The 17,627-nt window shown below is 44.4% G+C and overlaps 1 protein-coding gene across 3 annotated transcripts in view; it reads left to right on the top strand.

Moving 5' to 3' along the window:
- Positions 1-17,627, top strand: part of TRAF7 (TNF receptor associated factor 7) — a 183,420-nt gene that overhangs the window by 133,622 nt on the left and 32,171 nt on the right. For all 3 annotated transcript variants that reach the window (XM_086940486.1, XM_086940485.1, XM_086940487.1), the window contains 5 exons: positions 1,079-1,127; positions 2,113-2,240; positions 4,287-4,369; positions 11,010-11,049; positions 11,403-11,519. In XM_086940486.1, coding sequence (XP_086796612.1) covers positions 1,079-1,127; positions 2,113-2,240; positions 4,287-4,369; positions 11,010-11,049; positions 11,403-11,519 — 417 coding nt within the window. The remainder of the gene's footprint in view (positions 1-1,078; positions 1,128-2,112; positions 2,241-4,286; positions 4,370-11,009; positions 11,050-11,402; positions 11,520-17,627) is intronic.

The following is a 17,627-nucleotide window of genomic DNA, read 5'->3' as shown; positions in this document are numbered from 1 at the left end:
AGGGCTGTAAGGCATGAGGACTGTCTACCAACAGCTGTGAAAGTGAGTGCACACTCGCAATTACTTTTTGTATTGTACTGTTCTGTTGTTGTACTGTGTCCAAATGGAGAAAATTGGACTAATTGAATATACATGTTTTTATACAAGAGAATGGCAATTAAAGCAGTAAACTGAAAGGTTGGCTGAACAGAAAAATAATTCTTAATGGTACCCATGTACTGTGGCAATGTGGTTTTACTTTAGAAGTCATGGGGGTTGGTATGACTCATCCTCTTAAAAGAAGAAAAACAACAAATGGAATATTTCTGGACCCAACCACTAAATGGCGGCATAACACACAGCAGGTTAATCTAGATAGAGGCTGAAGCTCAATAACTATTGTTACAGATTAGTACAATGTTTCTTACTTTCTGCTCCCCTTCGGAGTCCTGATCTTAACACTGAAATTCCAGCTCACCCACTGTCTGGTTGTTTAACTAGCAACTTTTGATAATCATCTGAGCCCTGGACCAAGTCCTGCAGCCATGCTCGCAGATATGAGTGCTGCTCCATCAGCCCTTGTAGATCTGTATAGCTGTTTCCGTCAGTCTAAAACCACTCCTAAAGCCATTGTTTTTTGCTCTAGAGCTCCTGTTTTCCCTTAGATTCATGGGCTTTACCCAACAGCACCTGCTTAGTCGTGAGCCTGAACCTAATCCTCCTGTCCTTTCAAATATTCTTGTACTACTTTTCAAACCCACATTACGCTTAAAGCTAATGCTCCCTGTCCATCTTTTAGCTACCTATATGTGCTGCGAACTAGTCACCTGTTAGGGAGTTCAGTTCTGAAAGCCTGCTCTCTCTCTTGCACCAGTTGAGCCCTCGAGTTTGCTTGTAATCTGTAAGTTGTGACCCAACTCTTGGTTGAATCCAGTTGCTGAAAGATGCCGCTCTGATTGTTCATGCGTACTTCAGTGTTGCAGTCTTTGGTTTAGAAGACATGGGTTCACATTAAGATTTAGGTTCATACCTATTCATATCTATGCTTTCAATTAATTTGTGGCGTCCTCCGAATAGTCACAGTTTTCTTCATTTGCAGGATGAACTTTCCCACATCAACGCAAGGCTGAACATGGGGATCCTGGGATGTGAGTATGCTTGTTGCGTTTCCCATCGTTTCTTGCTGGATCCTAATTTCCATTGTGAACTTGAGATGGTGGTGGATGTGGCTTTCTTATACAAGCACCCTTTACTGTCTCTTCTAGACATGTTGGCTTTGAAAATAGATTTATTTTCGAGGGTTTCAAAATAAAGGGCTTCCCCAGGATAGAAGGCAGTCTCCCACTAAACTGGGGTACTTCCACCTCCCCATCCTTCAGAAGTGCTGGTAGTTGTATTTGAGCTTGTTGGGGGCAAACCTTTTCACTGATATTTGAATTGATTCAGATGTGATAGTAAGACTTGGTTGGGTTGGCCTATTGTGCAATAAGGCTGTACCGGAAAGGCTGGTTTGACTGGTCAGTTTGTGGGGCAGATTTTTGGCTGTTTGAGTCTGCTTTATGGTCTCCTGGGCTGGTTTTTACTGTTTATTTCCTGGATGTTAAATCAAACATTGCCTGTAACAAGCTCAAATCCATACCTGGTAAAACATATATACAGCTTGTCTTTAAAAGTTAAAAAATACCCAAGGCTGTGAATATGAACCACTTTTTTAGATTTGTAATCCACTAATAGAGGCCACTTTTATTTTGGTCTCTGGGCCTATTTTTGTCCAGTCTGAAACCGTTGTAAGGTCATTTCATTCTCCCTCCCATTACAAGCAGCCAAGCAATTGGTTTTGCTGGATGTGTTATGTCCCTCCACAAAGCCAAATGTTTGCTTTTTGGTAGCCATGTTGGGAATCGGTCATAATCTCTTTCTCAATACCTTGGTCTTACAAAACCGAGGACCTTGCAACTCGGTGTGTGTAGGAACTGCAGCGCTCAAGTGGGAGATCTGCTCCTTGAAGGTGGTGACAAGTTGGCACTAATCACATTTGCTGAGGGTCTGAAGACAGTGGCGTGTGTGTTTCTAAAGTAGGAGTGGCCTACTGGGCCTTTTCCTGATTCTCTGTATGTATTTTTTGTCTTGCAGCTTATGATCCTCAACAGATATTCAAGTGTAAGGGCACATTTGTAGGACATCAGGGTCCTGTGTGGTGCTTATGCGTGTACTCAATTGGTGATTTGCTCTTCAGCGGCTCTTCGGATAAAACAATAAAGGTAAGAGCATCTTCCCTTTCAATGTGTGATGTAGCCATACTCCGAGTGTAGAACCGCAGAAATTTTACACGCCCATCTAGCTGTTACAGCTCTATGGCCATGCTAGACTATGTTTGCCCCATGGATGATGTTTATTCATCGTCAATCCCTTTTAAGTATAGTTGCCTTCACGGGAAACACTGCATGTGAATTATGGCTCTCCCGTTCGCCGTTCTTGTCACTCTCCATACTCCGAGTGGTGTCCAAGCGTAGCTGTGTCCATGAAAAGCAATAGTTTCCACTATGAAAGGGTTCTACATAGAATGTGTTGTCAGGGCATTGCTTTTTTCTTGGCCGCAACCAATCATGGCACTTCCCCAGCACTTGTTCTTGTATTTCATACGTGACTTTCTCTTTACAGGGAACTTTTCCCACAACGTGCTTCTCATGGAAAAATTTAAAAGGAATCCAGGATTCATTTAGTCAATTCCCGTCCAACCATGTTTGATTAGTTTAGTTATGCAAACCCATAAACCAGTCCAACTTAACTCCCCTATGTATTGGTGGTCCCTGGTGTGATCAATCACATGACACTTTAACAGTAGTTTACATCGTGTTTCCCATCCAAATTTGTTGACACTGGTTTACATTGCTTGACCCAAGTAAGACAGATAGAAATAAATGGAGAAAGCACACGTTCATTATAGGATGGGATGGTCAATAGTCAGACAACCTAATTATCAATTGTATTGTGCATCACCTTCTCTTCTTCCACCTTTCTAAGTAGACTGAAATGCTCTTTTCAATGAATAATTCTGTTGCATGCTTCCATGTTCTCCGATCAGCCTTTGTGTCGCAGCTTGTGCTTCAGTAGCCTGGAATTATTCTGCCTGTGCTTGGAGGTTTCAGAAGCCCAGTTCTGCTTTTACTCATGGTGGTAGAGATTAACGGCAGCTGTCAATGCTTGTACCGACTGTGTCCTGGAATATCGTTCGGCTGTCATTGTTTGTGGTGTGTCCTGGAAACAAGCCCACTACTCACTGCCGGGCCCACAGTCTGGTTTTATTTTGTCCCTGTGTTCATGTCGCCCTACAACCAGGTCTGGCTGCCATTGCTTGTGCTTACGGTGTCCTGACATAAGGTCCTCTGTGTTGATTCTTCTCGTGGTGTTCAGGACACCAGCTCCAGCAGTCCGTGCTTGCTTCTGGTGTCCTTTATTCATGTGTTGCTGTCAAGTCTTACTGTTATGATGCCGAGGTCTAGATCCTGAGTTCTATGCTTGTGTGAATGATCTACAGTCTTGAATTCAGGTCCTCTTATTTTAGCTTGCTGCAGTATTCGAGTGCCTTGGAATTATTCCCTGGGTCACTGCTTGCACTCTTGTTCCGGTGTGCTGGAATATAACCTTGATGTTGATTTTACTGTTGAGCTCATTGCTATGCTCTGGTACTTGAATTAGGATCTGCAGTAACTTTTGTAATACATTGGTACCTTTAATCAGGTTTCACTGTCTCTTAGTGTACTCCTGAAATCTGCTTCTACTGTCATTGTGTGTACTTATTGCCTGATCTAAAATGCGGCCCTGTTGTCACTTTCTGTGCTCATGGTCTGGTCTTAGGGAATGGACCCTACTTGTTTATTTTTAACGTCTTGTACACATGTTCTTGGTTCTAAGTTCAGTTGCAGTCAATGCTTTTTGTGACTCACTGGTATCTTGACATCAGCTTTTCCTGGGTGTGGTCTACGTTGGATCCCTGAAATCAGACTTTGTTTTAATTGCTTGAGCTCTGTTTTTGTGCCATGAGGTCATGTAGTTGTTTGGTGTCGTGCAGTTGGGCACAGTGGTCACTGCTTATTATCGTACCCTGGTCTTTTGGAATTAACCCATCCAGTTGCTTCATTGACTCATCATCTAATCCACTGGAATCGTAACCTCATGTTGCTGCTTATGCTAACGCTTTCGTGTACTGGAATCAGGCCTGCGGTCGCTGCTGTTGTCCTGCTCTAGCATCCTCCTACTGTTACTTTGATGGTGTGATTGTTCCACTGACTCTCCTCCCCTGCTAGGTCTGGGACACCTGCACCACTTACAAGTGCCAGAAGACCTTGGAGGGACATGATGGGATTGTGCTTGCTCTTTGCATACAAGGGTGAGTTGACTAGGACCTCGATTCCCCACATGTGTGTTTGTGAACACAGATGAGATTAAGATACATTACCACATTGAGAGTTGTGCATATACAGGCATACAGTTTTGCTGGGGAGCGAAGAATCTCTCACACACTCTCTCTCTCTCTTGCTCTCTCTCTCTCTCTCTTTTTTCTAGTGCATACCATAATCTCCTCTGTCCTAGGATCTCTTTCTCCTAGGTACTGGAAATATTTTGACAGAAAGCAGTTTTTGTAAAAGTGCCCTTATGCAGAACAGCGGCATCTTTTGCCCTCTATCAGAACCTAGACACCACAGGGCACAGAGGCTGCTATGTTTTTAGAACAAGTTTTATTCAGTTTTTTATTGGTGCAAAAGCAGCCCAGAGGCCTACACATCAATAAAAGTCAATATGAATGCCGCCATGTACCGGTGAGAATAATACAGGAAATGATGAAAAAGAATCGGAAAATAAACAGTTAACCTTTACTAAACTGGGCACAGATTCGGCTCCCCCCTTCTCCCCACACATCCAATCATTGACTCGTCATGTCTATCTGGATAATCATGTCCAATTTTAGGATACCACACAATTGAATTGCTTTCCAGCTGTATGAGGCATTCCGGGGACTCTACTTCAGGTAAGTCAATATCTCCTATAATCTGCCCATCGTTGCCATGTCTTTCGGTGTTTCTGTGGGCAACTCTGTGCCTAGAACACCGCTAATTCCATTCCCATTCACCCGTCTAAGGCTTTTTTCCACTTCCCTAAGGGTGGCGAAGTGTTATTCTTCCAATGTTGACCAATATCCCGTTTGTCAAGTGTGAGCCCTAAGAATAATAAATGTTGTTTATACCCGTTGCCACCTTTTCAGTCGATGCTATGGAGTAAAACGAATTTGGGATTGGGCGGGATATCCCATGATAATAGTTTGCAAGGCAGGTCAGCATCTTATACCAGAAGAGTTGGAGAGCGCTGTAACTTCACACCGTGTGAAGGAAAGGAGGCCGATACTTTGCTTCTCCTCACAACACTTGATGGAGGCATGTATGCAGCAGGCTAGTCCACTCAATACTTCTGAGACAGAGTTGGGCTTCCCATTAAGGCTCTCAATCAGAGGAGAGTGCTTCTGTTAGTGGTACATTGCAGATCAGCACAATTGTTGGACCTTTTGTTTACCATGGTAGAAATCCGACAAATCTGGCTTCTGAACTCATGCAGCATGACCTTGCAACTTCAGAGCCTTGCAGCTATTTAATCAAGCTCTAACAGAGGCATCTCAACACTGGCCCAACAACCTGTCACTTATCTGTGTACACTCTCACACTCATTCACTTACCCACTCACCACCCATGTCCCTTCTCCAACCTGATAGTATGTGTCTCAAACAGACTTAGATACTGCCTAATGAAAGTGAGTGGTCTACGAAGCTGCATCATCTTAAAGCTGACAAAGGTAAAATGTCAAGCAAAAGCCATGTCAGTTGTTAACGTGAGAAACCCAAAATCTTGATGAATTTGTTATCTGCTGAGTCTTCACAGTTTGAATTACTCCAAGAGCCAGACTGACTGGATCTGGAACTTTTTTTGCAATTGCTTCTGAGTGGTTGTAGGTGGCGCCACTGGGCTTCCCTGCAGCTTCACAGCAACTGAGCAAGGTCCAAGCATAACTCGAAGCCCTGCAATAAATGCTCCCTTTTGCACCCCATGACCATCAGGGAACCAGAACTTGTATTCCAAACACCACTCTCTCCTTACATACATACACTTGTCACATTCATACTAATCCCAACCACTTATTGCAATCACTATCCATGGGCAATGGGAAACAGACTTGTTTTTCAGCCATTGTTGTGTTGAGGGTTGGTGTCCTGTTCTCTCCAGTGGACATGTGTATGGATGTAAAGAGAGAGTGGCGTTTGGAATACAAAGGGGTATGTTTTTTGACTGTGAGGCTGGTAAGAGTTATTAACTTTTGATTAGACAATTTGCTTGTTTATAGAGAAATGTTTGTCTAATTTTGCATGTTTTTTGTCACAAAGTTTCCTGAAACTATTGTTTAATGTTAAATGAAAAGAAATAATCAAAGAATTATTTGTTTGTCCTGATGACATTGTTGTATGTCCTATAGATTGTATGCATGTATATTATGTTTTATGTATCATTTATTTGAGATTTGCAATATGTATAAAGAAACAAAACAAACTGAGAAAGAAAAAAGTTTTATGAATATCAAAAAGACTATATGTATTATCTTATTGGGTAATTCACATAGGGACAGCCACAGTTTGTAGCCCCATATGAAGCAATTCGGGTCGAGTGGGACGGTGCAGAGCCACATTTTGTTTTCTTGTCAAAGTCATGATTCTTTGCTTTAATCTAAGTTACCAAATTGTCATCCCTGAGCACCAGTGGACTGAGATACCATATACCGGTGTTATACTTTTCTCATGTACTAGCTAGTGTTTCCCTAATCTTGGCACTGTGGATGAGTTCACAACCAACCATTGATTCTTGAACCACTAGGAGGCACTAGGAGTAATATATCCTTGAAATGTATCTATGCTGGTGTAATCTTTCAGATGGATGCATCAGTTTTCAAATGCTAATAAGAGGTGATTAATAGATAAATCACCATTGCTTTCTTCAACTCCTACCCGTTACTTGGTGATGAAAGCATAAATCACGTCATCAGAATATTTGAACATTTTTCCATTACTCATAATTTCTGAGTAATTGTCTTTGTTGTTTTTGCAGAGTTTAACTTTTGGCGATAAACATTGTCTGGTGCTACTTTCAATTTATCCAGCTTGATCTTCATGAATAATTCTCTGCCTTCTTTGAAGGCCCATTTCTCTCTTGCATACGCTCTAATGGATGTGTGACGTTGGATGCTCACACCTCTTAATTTGAGTGTATAGTATGACCAGTCCGCTTCAAGTCTTCCTAGCCTTCAACTTGTTTCTTTTCCTTTTAAATTGAACTGTTGAGTTCATTACAGTTCCATGGAGTGCATCTGTCACAATTTATATTTGATATCGAAGTAATATACCCTTCCCTTTATGGCGTCACATTGATGTGACACTTTCTATATTGAACTTTAATACCACAAATAAAGGGAATATAACCGGTCTCTGTTTATACATCATGTGTAAAAATATGACCAAAGGATAGTGCTCCAAAATGTGAAATATGTGAATGATGAGCACAATCCAAGTTATGATTATTGTACCTTTTCTGTTTTTTATTTCACGGGAGATAGAGTATGAAGCTGGCCTAAGGAGTTTTGGAATTCAATTCTGGTATGTCAGTTCGAGGTTATTTACAAAGTTTACAGGAGTTCATGTTTACGAAGGTCTTGAGGGTTCGGTGGGATATTGAGGGGTGTACCTCAATGGAGGATGCGGCCAGTAGGAGTCAGCATATAAGTGCAAGGAGTAAGAGGAAGAAGGGAGTTTTTAGTTTAATCATCTCATTGAGGAAATATTTGAGGCTGGTTCAGCTCATTCTAGGGCCATGTGCCATATTCAGAGAGGAGTTGTTTCTTGGTCTGTGCCTATGTGGACATGAGAGAGAGCCAGGCAGTCAAGTCCCAGTTTTGTTTGGCAGCAAGAAGGCTTGTACTTCATTAGAATCAGTTTGGGATCTTTTTCTTCACTTTAAGATCGGATTAGAGTCTGTGATTTCACTCGGATTTCTGTGTGATTTCACTCTGAGTGTGGTGCAGAGAAAATCCTTAAATATTTGTGTCTGACAAACTGGCTTCGACCCAAGCTTGGCAGGAAAAGGTGATGTATATGAGTTTGCAGTAAGGTTTAGTCTGATTTAGTTTAAAAATAAAATAAAAAGTAGACATACGTTTGGATTTTTTCAATACATATATTCTCTTGTGACTGCTGTCCTTTGTTGACCACACCAAAGTGTGACATCGGGGGACATCAGCATATTGATACATAGTTATATTTGTTTTTTGTGCCAGTAGGGCACTCTTTGTAGGAGTTAAACACATGGAACATGTATGGAATCTTAGGTAGGCCTCCTGTGACGGAGGGGTTCTAGATGGGTCTATTTGGAAACACTGTTTTCTGTTTGAAAGAATAGAGGTAACCCGGCGAGGAAAGTGTCATGGAAGTTCTAATTGGCAGAGAGAGGGGCCAATACACCTGATGTCCAAACCTGTCAACTGTCTGAGTGTGTCTGACAACTACCTAGGAGACCGGGATCTCTGAGTGTTTTCTAGAGCATCATTAACTTCACGTATGATTTCAGTCCCCATATTGCAGTGGGAACGAAACCTGAATTAGTAGTCGTCCTTTGATCCTGGAGCTGAATTGAGACTCCGCTAGGACATTTCTTGCGCAGCCAAGATTGCTAATTGCAGATCTTGTTTGGTAGTGGAGTGGAGGTTGTCTGTGTTCTTCTTTTTTTCTTCTTCTGAAAAGTCAGGAGCTGTTTAGTCCTGAGGTAGACCAAGACAACTGCCATCAAGAGAGATGAATTTACAATGCAAAAGAAGTCATAGTTGTTATATTGCTTTAAATATAGTGAAAAGAATGATGCAGCACTACATGCAACAACTTGTGAGGTGGTGGTGATGTGGCGAAGCCTGCGTGGTATTTTGGCATTTAGTATGATTGAATGCATGACTTGACTTTATTTGTTTTTGCACTGACCATGTATGTCTGGGGTTACTTTTCTCCACAAATATTGGTTAATGCTAGTGGAATTCTGTACTGTGGGATACGAGAGAAGGACCATAAGGGGGTTTGCTTGAGAGTAATGAAGAGCAATTTTCCTTTATTGCTGGTTTCGACAATAGTTTGCAGGTGATATTCACACTTGTGTACTGATGGCGTGTTTGCAAGCTCTCTTGGGGACTTAGGGAGGTGAGCTTTGGGGATTTGTTTTAGTTAGCCCTGAATTTGTGTCATGGCTCCTGGGGAAATGCAGTTATTGGGTGAATGTCAAGGGTAGACTGTCTGGTAAGGCGTAGTGCTCCACGAAAAGATGTCTGAAACCTTTCTTGTGAATTGTATGAGATTTGGTGCTGTTTTGATGTCGATATGGATTCTGTTTTAGATTTTGCTAGTGGGAACACAGATCCCTTGCCGTCCTGTTTTTTCGTTTTTGAATCTAGGCTGGTGATATCCAGGGTCCTAGTCTGGTGTTGTCCCTGAGGTGGATACTTTATTTGCCAGGTAAACTGGGTTCTTGTTGAAGACATTCTCATCTTGAAAATTATCCGGGCTGGAAACTCTTACTGTGGGGTGGTGTGGTCCCTTATCTTCCAGTACTTCATTAGGCAGGTCACTGCGTGTAGGATACCTTTTAAGGAGTGGGGCGACCACTGGGCAGGGCATTGCCTCATTCCAGATGTGTAAAGACTAAGGCTGAAGCAGTCTTGCAGAAGAAATCTTCTAGAAGTAATTTTCCAGAAGATGCAGTTTCACTTTTTTCAGGAAGGAGAGTTGGAATCAAACTCGCTTGGTCTTCCTTGCCGTGTGTTGCTTGAAAGCGAAGTCTTTGTCAAGGGTGAATCCCAGAGAGTTTGCATGGTCTCGCAGTAGGGAAGTGAAGCCTGTTAAATTTAGGGAGAGCTATGCTTGGATCTGGAGTTGTTACGTCGCAAGCAGGAAGAATTCAGTCTTTGTGGGATTTAGTTTGAGGAAGGATTTGAGTTGTCTCTGTATGTCTTTAAGTGAATATATATTTAGTAGAGTTGGGAATCATCTGCATATTGGTAGATCCGGAGAGTGCTCGATGCAAGAATGGATCTGCAAAGATCGGTGCTGCGATTAATGAGGATGGGGGAAACAGTGGAGCCCTGGGGATTTCACAGTATTTGGTAGCTTCCTGTGTGGAACTGAATTTTCAGCATGGAGAGATGTATACCTCAGCTCTGAGTCTTTCTGTGGTAGTAAGTGATAGTACCCACTATAGACCCATCCCAGTAACCACCAATTGTACAAATACCCAAGGAAATGGCCTCTCTGTGTAGGTGCAGGGTAGTGGAAGACGTTTGCTGCACAGGATTAGGGCCATAAGGACACTTGGAAAACTAACTGGGGATTTGGTTCTGCGGAGATCAGAGAAGCTGACAGCTAGGATTATGTGCTGGATGGCATCAAAAAAAGCACCTGGATGCCTGCTGTGCAGCTGTGCCAGTTTGGCACAGTGGCCTATAGGAGAAGTAAAGGTATGTGTACAAAAGTAAGACCACATATTTAGCCCACTCATCATATTAACTTCTTAGCTTACCTCATTGGATCCCCTCAATTCATGGTGACCCTCGGTGCCCTGCATCCAACACATTAAAAATGATGTACTGATTATCAGCTACTACAAAATTGGTGGGTGGTACATTCAGCAAATGGCTGTAAGGTGTAACATGGGAGTATTGTTTATTGGACTTTAAACCAGTACCACTAACAAGGTGGCGCTCTTCTGAATACAATGTGACTGTCAGGGGCTTGAAATAAAGTTAACGTAGTCCATGCACCAGCACTGCTAGTAACGTTTCCTACGTACACTTGATCAGCTGAGATAGAGCATGTGCTTCGAGGGGTCTCATGGAGAATGATGGTCGCAAAGTAAGATTGCTACATGACTGGCACTGAGCTTTTCCTACTTTCACTCTTCTAGGAACAAGTTGTACAGCGGCTCTGCAGACTGCACCATTATTGTGAGTATGACTGTCCCTGTCAGGAAAAGTATTTGAAGTATTTAAAAGTGTTTCAAGCTAAGCGGTCTAGCTGTTACAGTGCTGGCTTTCACGTAAAATGACTGAACTCTCTAAATTATGCACATATTCCTACCACTAGAGGAAGTTTGAGGTCACTGGCCTTCTCAAAGTTTACCAGAGTATCCTGTAGTGTCAGTCTCCAAGTATTTATTTTGTTACCAATTATATGATATTCCAACTTTTATACAGTATCACTTTTCTCAGGCTGTTGGGGAATCTAAAACCTCAATATTAAAGCATGTTGATGGTTAGAGCATCTTTGCCATATTTGTCTATCATGTTCTTTTTTGCAGGTTTGGGACATCCCGTCCCTTCTCAAGGTGAACACTATACGAGCCCACGACAACCCTGTCTGCACGCTGGTGTCTTCCCACAACATGCTCTTCAGCGGCTCACTCAAAGCAATCAAGGTGGGCAAATGTGGTGTGAATCTCTGTGTCGCATACTCTGTCTGTGGTTAAGTGCTTGTCGTGCAGTATCGGAAATGCATCAGCAGGACATATTAGGCCTCAAAGATACTCTCCTAATGTAACGTCCTTGCTTATTGAAACATTTATCGGAAGCAGAAATACAACAACTGAGGTTCTAAGTAGGCCATTAATTTATTTATTTAGGCGGTTAATAGAATGCTAGCACATAGTCTCATGACTACTAATTTAGACTTATTTAACAGACTTCCCGCTCACCCCTCTGACAGGCAGGCCCAGGATTTATGTCACCAGTGTTTATCGAATGTTGTGCCTCTTCAGAGCTGGTGATTGACATTGCTGTGTCTTTGATTGTATGTTTTACCTTCTGAACGGAGAGGCGCACATGTTTGAAGTGACCAGTGTCTATGCTGAAGTAGAACATTGTCCCAGAACCATGAGTGTTCAAGGCAGGCCTTTTTGAGAAGGTCTTCTTGAGTGTTTTTTTTAATGAGCAAGGAATAGACAGAGCTTTTACACCTTGCATTCAGTGTGCACCTGGTTACTTGATAGTTATTTTTATTCTGCGTTCTTTTAAATCCACAATGGGGAACTTTATCTATCTGGAGCGACCTGGTGCTGCTTGATTTCAAGTTGCAACTAGGAAAGCTTTGGAGGGTCAATTGCCGCTAAGGTATTGCAGGCCTTGTCAGTTGTGCATTTTTCTTTTACTTCATTCCTGATTTCAAACCGTACTCAATGTAGTTCTTTCAAAGTGGAGTGATGATGATGATGATGATGATGTGTTTGTCCTCAAATACGAATATAGCCTTGCAGCCCAATTCCTGATCCTCTGTAATTTAAGGCCTCTTGTTTTGGTGTAGTACCTCACTTAAAACTAAGGAAGTGGCCATTTTTAGCTTCTTGAGCGAGACAATGGTATACACAGGACTACTGTGAACTGTTAGCAGAAGAACAGATCACTGTGAAATACTGCATGTGACCAGTTGTGACAAGAAGGAGGAATTTAGATTCTACCCTGTTGGACTTGTTCATGAGAAATGACTGAATTCATTGGTGTTCTGAACCTTTTATCCCTTCCAACTTCGAAGATGTAATCCACTGGAAGATACCGCTGACAGGTTATGCAGAATATGATATATAACATAATGGATGTCAATGAATTAATGTAGCTGTCCTCTGTTCTGGCCAGGGAAGCCTCAGTTCTTCTGCTTGTCACTGGGGCATCTTGGGTTTCCACAAAAGTCCGAACTCGATGTATGACCACTTTTTTGCTGAATTTGCTAATGAGAAGGAGGGAGACAATGGGGAGGCAAGAAGGTGCTCAGCCCATCCAAAATGTCCAGCGCAAGACTGGCAACATGGTTCTCAAGTAATGGTGAGAGGCATGACTAGACTCACAAGTTAGATGCCTGGGGTTTTCCACTGGTGTCTTGAAACCCCATGTATGCCAATGGACGTCTGGACCTTGACTGGTATAATAGTCTAGAAGTAATGTTTCTTCTGCAGGTGAGGCAGGCAGACAGCATAAAGGTGAATCTGGGGCATATGGGAAGGTTAAGATTGCAGGTTGCTGATACAGTGAAACTGTTTATTTCTTGTCCTGGCTGCAGAGTTATACTTTTCCCTTGTCGACAAAATTGATTTGAAAATAGCAGCAGTGTATTTTGCAGCAGGTGTGCTATTTTACTCCCCCTTATAGTCTCTGATATTGTTATATATTTCTCTGTTCAGTTTCCACTGGTACAACCACCATTTCCATAACTTACAAACTAAGGGTGTTGAAAATCAACAAATGTACCAATATTGAAAATCTGCCTGGAAATTGGTTGATGTTTGCACCAAATTTCATTTTAGAAAAAGTAGACAAAATGTAGCAGAAGTGGCAAAAAGCATTGAAAATATCACTACCTGCTAAATATATAATGAAGCACAAAACGAATACATTGGAGAATGAAGTGGGCTTGACATACATTGGGATTATCAATAATTGTTTCATCATCAATGCACTGCATTTCAGTACTCCTCACTTTCCAGTGGGATGCTGGTGCTGTTTTTTTTTATTTATTTATTTATTTATTTAACGATTTGTAGAGCGCCTGGTGACCCGGAGGCATCCCCGCGCTATAAGGACTTGTGGTGACCAAGGGAGGAAGAGGAACTATTTAGGGAAAAGGAGAGTTTTCAGTTTTTTGCGGAAGCGAAGGTGGCAGGGTTCCAGCCGCAGGCAGCGGGGGAGCGAGTTCCATCCTGAGGACGCTTTTACTGCGAAGCGTCGACCGCCAGTGCGCACCTTCCTGAATCTAGGGACAATGGCCAAACGCTCATTATCCGAGCGCAAGAGTCTGGGAGCCTTGTATGGGGTGACCATGTCTCTCAAGATAGAAGGGCCTAGACCGTTGAGAAGTTTGTGGGCGGTACACAAAGCCTTAAATTCTATCCTCTGTCGCACTGGAAACCAGTGTAGGGCCTTGAGCGCTGGTCTTGCAGAGGCTCTGGAGGGGAGACTCATAAGGAGCCGGGCAGCCGCATTTTGGGTGCGCTGAAGTTTTGCCAGGGTCGATTTGGGGGCTCCTAGATAGACAGCGTTGCTATAGTCTAGACGAGCAAGGATCAGACCTTGAACCAAGAGTTTCCTTGATAGGGGAGGGAGTAGCGGAAGGATCTTACGGATGGAACGCATGAGTCCGGAGCAGGTTCCTGCTGTTTTGGCTGCCTGGGTCTTCATGGACAGATCAGGTTCAAGCCAGACTCTCAAAGTCTTGATTTCCTTCTTCGGGGTGGGCACCTCGCCGAAAACATCGGGCCAGACCGATGCAGGGATGGTAGTCCATTTCTTGCCCATGAGCATGACTTCGGTTTTAGATCCGTTGAGCTTAAGTGATGACTCGCACATCCAGTGGTGGATTTCCTGGAGGCAGTTCAACAGATTGTCTGGGTGGTTGTCAAGATGTGAGAGTGAGACGACCAATTGCGTGTCGTCCGCGTAGCTTACTATCTTGATTCCGAATGGGGCAACTACATCCTCCAGAGGGGCCATGTACGCGTTAAACAAAGTAGGACTTAGCGAAGACCCTTGGGGGACTCCGCTAGAGAGATGGAGTGGGGCTGAGCGGGAGTTGCCGTCCCATACCTGGAACGAGCGGTTTGATAGAAAAGATTCTATCCAGGCGAGCGCGGTGCCCCCGAGTCCTGCCCCGGCCAGCCGGTGGAGTAAGACACGGTGGTTCACCGTGTCAAAGGCTGCACTAAGGTCCAGGAGGATCACTGCCACTGACCCTCCTGAATCCAAAATGCACCTTGCCTCCTCGATGACAGCGAGGAGGGCGGTGTCCATGCCGTGGCCGGGTTAAGTGTTATGAATTTGACTATGCACAGAACAGTAGCAGTCATTTCGGGCGGCATATGTGTGCATTGCAGAAATGCCCTTAATTTGCTGAGCTAGTTTTTAGTTGTAATCACATTCATTTATCTGTTTATGTACATAGTGTACAGTTGAACTCACTCTAAGAAGCAGCAGAGCACTGTTTGAAGTCTCGTTTTACCGTAGCAGCAACATGAAATGGAAAGCGACAGTTAATAATCTTTAAAACATGCTCCCTTGGAGACCTTTAAACATACCTTCATGGGTTGGGGAATGTGAATGGAGACTAAGTACTTCATATATTTGTGCTGTTTTCACCAATGTGGGACATTCTGCTAGTGGAATTTGCACATTTGGCCGACATTATCCTCCAGGAATCACAACCATTACAACTCAGTGGTGTAATCTCTAGGTTTGGGTGATTTTGCACTGCCAAGCTGGCGACCATACTCTAAATCAGTTGGTACGAGTACTGAAGTTACTACTGCAGCTCCCATATTCAACCCATTCCTGCGGGAATAGACAAAATAATATAACTTCTAAACCTTGTAAAAGTAAAGCCTTTTTAGGTTTCGCCTGGCGTTCACTGCGCAGCAGTGTCGCGCAGGCGAACTTTTTTGATCTCCAGTACTGGGGCTTTAACCCGCCTCTCTCTTCCATTGGCTAGCTCCATAAATGGAGGCTAGCCATTGGAAGAGAGATGTGTCAATCATTGTGGGAGCAGATTCGTGGGCGTTTCTGTGTTTTTTAAGCTCCGCCCCTTTTCTCCGTCATGCAGCGGTGGGCGTTTTTTTTTTCTTCTTTTTTTTCAAAGGTTTGTTTTTGTCATTCCTCCGAAGATGGCGCCCGGGCAGTAGCTTACTTGCGAAGCTCCGCAGTGCCGTCTTGAACCAGCGGACGTGGCCGCTCCGGGATGCCGGTTTGAAACTTTCGAGTTCGTATATTCCTCCTATAATGTACCTTTTGCTACCTCGTGTATGCCTTTGTTCCTCTGTGTCTGGGCGTGGGTTTGAGGACCGGAGCATGTCTACTACTTCAGATGGTTTTAATATTCAGGGCAGGTTCGTCTGCCGCACTCACTGCCTCCGAGCCATCGGCCTCATAAATCAGGCCCTCTCTGTCTCCAGCACTCCGTTTGCACGTCCCCCGGGCACCCGGAGTGGACGTGCCCTGAAAGAGAAGGCTGGGGCATTGGGGCACAAAGCATGAGCTGCATGGACACTAGGGCCTGATAGTGCACCATGACAGGGCTGTGTAGGGGGCACTACCAGAACAGCATGGTTGCAGCAGACCGTGATTTGGTAATTGAACGACTGAAAGCGCTGTTGTCAGGACAGATGAGCTCTTTGAGTGTTTTTTTATGGCCGCAGTGCTAATGCCGTGGCATGAGGTGAGGTAGGGTGCCCTGGCAGAGCTGTGTATTGGTGCAGATCTACAATAACTGGATGGCGAGGGTCCTTGCAGGTCATCGTGGTGTGCATTGACCACAGTTGTACGTCAGGCCCAGTCCTGGGATAGAGATGGAAGATATATGTGTTGGTGTCAGAAGTTGATGGCAGGGAGTGTTAGAGGTCAGGAGTGAGGTGCGCTCATAGATGTGTGTGTGTGTCCCCCAATAACCGGAGGACAGCGTCGGATTGGTAACGCGGGCATTCGGGCAATTCCCGAGAGGCCGGTGTCCGAGTGCTGCTGTGGGCCTCTTTTTTTAGCAGTCTCGGGTGGCCATTTGGGCGCAGTCTCCATTGTTCGAATATAGCCAGCGGCCCAGTAGGTGTCTGAGTGGCCTTTCTAGAGGCAGATGGGCGTTCATTACCTCCGTTTAGCAACAGTCAAGAGGTGTCACTCCCTTTGTCTCGCTGGCCACCCCATTAACCCCTTCCATGCGGCCGCGATTCTGCGCGTGTGCGGCAGAATCGCGAGTGGGCGGGTTTATGACTGCCTCCAGCCTTCATCAGCACATGAGCACCGTAGTGCATGACGGCTGGGGCCGTCATCAGCATGGAAGGGGTTAATGTGTGCACATACTGAGTGGGGGCAGGGGGCCTGAGTAGAAGTGGCCTAACTTGTTTCACCACTGTAAACTAACGCGTGCATTTTTTTTTACCCCCCCTCCTGAAGTTTTTTTGATATGATTACGCCATAGCAGTGATTTGTGTGTGTGTGTGGGGCTCTGTATGTGTGTGTGTGGGGGGGCTGTGTGTGTGTGTGGGGCTCTGTGTGTGTGGGGCTCTGTGTGTGTGGGGGGGGCTCTTTGTGTGTGTGGGGGGGCTCTGTGTGTGTGGGGGGCTCTGTGTGTGTGTTGGGGGGCTATGTGTATGTGTGGGGCTCTGTGTGTGTGTGTGTGGTGGGCTCTGTGTGTGGGGGGGGCTCTATGTGTGTGTGGGGTGTGTGTGTGTGTGTGTGTGTGTGTGTGTGGGGGGGGTTCTGTGTGTGGGGGGGCTCTGTGTGTGGGGGGCGCTGTGTGTGTGGGGGGGCTCTGTGTGTGTCGAGGGGCTGTGTGTGTGTGTGGGGCTGTGTGTGGGGGGGCTCTGTGTGTGGCTCTGTGTGTGTGTGGCTCTGTGTGTGTGGCTCTGTGTGTGTGTGGCTCTGTGTGTGTGGCTGTGTGTGTGTGTGCAAATGCAATAGTACTCACATTTGCGAGAGATTACGCTATTGGCAATGTAAATGACAATGCCATTTATTTATCTGTTTTCAAAACCAACACATAAATAAAAATGTTGGCATTT

The sequence above is a fragment of the Lissotriton vulgaris genome, chromosome 10, assembly GCF_964263255.1.
Source record: "Lissotriton vulgaris chromosome 10, aLisVul1.2, whole genome shotgun sequence".
NCBI lineage: Eukaryota > Metazoa > Chordata > Amphibia > Caudata > Salamandridae > Lissotriton > Lissotriton vulgaris.
Note: the sequence above shows the minus strand (reverse complement) of the source record. Positions and strands in the feature narration are given on the sequence as shown.